Source organism: Pteropus alecto, unplaced genomic scaffold (assembly GCF_000325575.1).
Source record: "Pteropus alecto unplaced genomic scaffold, ASM32557v1 scaffold213, whole genome shotgun sequence".
NCBI classification, from domain to species: domain Eukaryota; kingdom Metazoa; phylum Chordata; class Mammalia; order Chiroptera; family Pteropodidae; genus Pteropus; species Pteropus alecto.
The window spans coordinates 6490002-6492959 of record NW_006434829.1 but is presented as its reverse complement, the minus strand read 5'-3'; the positions used below and the strand labels follow the sequence as shown (position 1 = coordinate 6492959).

Here is a 2958-nt window from a genome sequence, read left to right as displayed (position 1 = left end):
TGTAATGGCTGGAGGTGAAGCAGCCAAGACAGACAATGAGGTGAAACTGGAAATGAAGAGTACTCACCGCAGAGCAATACAACAGAAAGAACCTGAGTTCCTGATGTCATAGAAAACATACCGGCCCCAGACCACATGCCAGGCTTTTCATGTGCAAAAGAAATAAACTTATATCTTGTTTCAGTCACTGTTTTGTTTGACTTTCCAACACCTGTAGCCAAAACTAACCAAGCTTAAGTCAGTTGAGTAGGAAATGTAAAACTGGGAGGAGCCGATAAAGTATTAGAGACTAGAGGTTTTATCATGTAGGTTTACAGCAGCAGTCTCCAGCCTTTGTGGCACCAGGGACTGGTGCTCCTATGAGAATCTAATGCCTGATGATCTGAGGTGGAGCTGAGGCGGGGATGCTAGTGCTGCAAATACAGATGAAGCTTCGCTGGCTCACCGCTGCTCACCTCCTGCTGTGCAGCCCAGTTTTCAACAGGCTGTGGACCGGTGGGTTGGGGACCCCTGGATTAGAGGGAGGTTGGTAGAAGAGGGCAGATTGTGATCAAAGGTGGGGGAATTTCAGCATTCAAGATTTCGAAAGTAGCAGTTCTCAGGGAAAGGTAGTTAAATTCTACCAGTAACAATAACAATGATAGTTTTATCACTCATTGAGAATTTAAGATGAGCACTCCCTGTGCTAAGCAAGCGCTTTCCATGGATTCTCATTTCACTCTCCTCAAACCCAAAAGTGGTAGGGACTGTTATTAGCCCTAATTTAATGATGAGGAAACTAAGACTCGGAGAAGTTGAATAATTTGCCCAAGATACTCAGCCACTAAGTGGTGCTTGGAATTTGATTCAAGAGCCAGAATATTACTCGCTGGTACACACTGCTGCCCAAATGTTCCTATCTGTCTCCCCCCTATCACTCTCCGTTCCCCCACTCCCACCCCCACCCTGGTCTCCAAAAATGAAATAAAATGAAGAACTCACCTGCGGCCACTCTTCCTAGAGAAGGAATGAGAACTCCGCTCATGTCAAAAATCACGGCTCTGTAGGGGCCGCCTCCAGAATGTGTCCATCGCAGGGCTCCCTGGTGCCTGCACTGGTTGTGTTTCAGGAAGGCTGCCCTCCATGCCCTCTGGAGATGGGAGGACTGGAAAAGCCACCCTATGCACATGTCGAGGCCAAGGCTGCGTGAGAAGGCACAGGGCACAGTTTGCCTTCGCTGCCTCCAATCCAGACCTCCATCCTGGAGCTCAGGGTGCCAACTGGACAGCCCCACTGATCTCCAACAAACGCTTCAAACCACAACCAGAACTAAACTTAGTATCTCCGCCCTCCCTGACTACTCCTTTTGCTGAGTGCCTTAGCTCAGTAAAGGGCTCCAGCATTCACCTTGTTGACCAGGCGAGGAAACCGGGATTCATCTGACTTCCCTCAGTCCTCCACCCAGCCTCCTCAACTCCAGTTGCTCTGTGCTGTCAGTTCTTCCTCCTGAAAATCTCCACTAACTCTCGCCACTCTCACTGCCATTATCTCACCCACAGATTATTGCAGTAGCCTCCTAAATGGCCCTCTTGCCTCTTCTTGAACCTCCTTCTCCTTCTTTCTTCACTCTTCAACCACAGTATTTCAAAAATTGCATTTCAAAAATGCAAATTTGATCACATCCTAACCCCATTTAAAACCTTCCATGGCTCCCCATTGCCCTCAAGATAAACTTCCTTAACCTGACTGAAAAGGACCTTTAAGATCTGCCTCCCCTGCTTTTCACACTTCTAACCTGGATGATCTAAACACACAAATCTACATGTAACTTCCTTAAACAGTGAGGTTCTCTTTCTGTTACCAGGCCTTTCGTATGCTATTTCCTTGACTTGGGACGCTCCCTTCCATCTGTTACCTGGCTAATTCCAAACTGCCCTTTAGGTGGTAGTTTACCTGTCACTTCCTTCCTGAAACCTCTTTTGGCTCCTGTATATTCCCAAAATGCCCTGTACTCACCTTCTCCCAGCACTTATGACGCCACCAACACACATCATCCCTCCAGATTACTGCGATGGCCTCCTAACTGCACTCCATTGCCTCTTTTTAAAACTTACTTTCAAAGGTTCAGGAAACAAACAAACATACACGCAACATGCACATACATATATACATATCTATACCTATAGACACATGGAGAGAGACAACTAAATATGGCAAATGTTAATTAGGCAATCTAAGTGAAAGGTACATGATGAAGGGGAAATGAGAGATCATTACCTACTCTTTCAACTTTTTTTTAGGTTTGAAATAAAAAGCAAATTCTATTTGCAGTCAGTTCCTCATGAAAATCCTTAAGCTTTTCATGTGATTTCTTTAGTTAAAAAAGCTTACCAAAAAATCAGGTTAGAGCAAAACAGGTTGGTAAGACAACCTACGAGTTCATGGGAGTCAATGCAGTGCCACCATAAGGATTCAATAAACTAAGAATCTAAAGAAAGGACACTTAAGCAGTTAAACTTCAGGATGATACATGTTTCTTGCGTAATCAGAATTTTGCTGAATTGGGGAGTTAAATTTAAAATGAAAACTTTAGAGGTTGATTTGCATTTTCAGTTTTAGGTTCCTATGCCAAGGCCAAAGTTTATGATGGAAGGAGAAATTTATTTATAGGCTCCTAAAAGCATCAACACGTTGTGTGTGAGGGCTTAACAGAGATGAAAAGTGTCTCTGGGGTCTGAAGGGCTGACTTTCTTCCTCATTGAGGACACTGTCCTCCACAAACTCCCGCTAATGGATGAATGGGCAATGCTTCTAAGACTAGCTTGCTCCTTCTTTCCATCTGCAGATGATGGTTCTGTTCTAGCCACTTCCCAGTGCTTTCTTCAGAGGAGGAAAATGCTGTGATTTTTCCTATCTCCAGGCGATGGTACCCGCCATGTGCACTGACTAGATCGCCTTTCCTGCTTTATGCCTGCTGAA

General features: G+C 44.9%; 1 protein-coding gene across 1 annotated transcript in view; it reads right to left on the bottom strand.

Annotated features, from left to right (window-relative positions):
• Positions 1-2958, bottom strand: part of ACAD10 (acyl-CoA dehydrogenase family member 10) — a 40485-nt gene that overhangs the window by 35482 nt on the left and 2045 nt on the right. Inside the window, 1 exon segment of the mRNA XM_025045542.1 lies at positions 982-1181. Coding sequence (XP_024901310.1) covers positions 982-1181 — 200 coding nt within the window.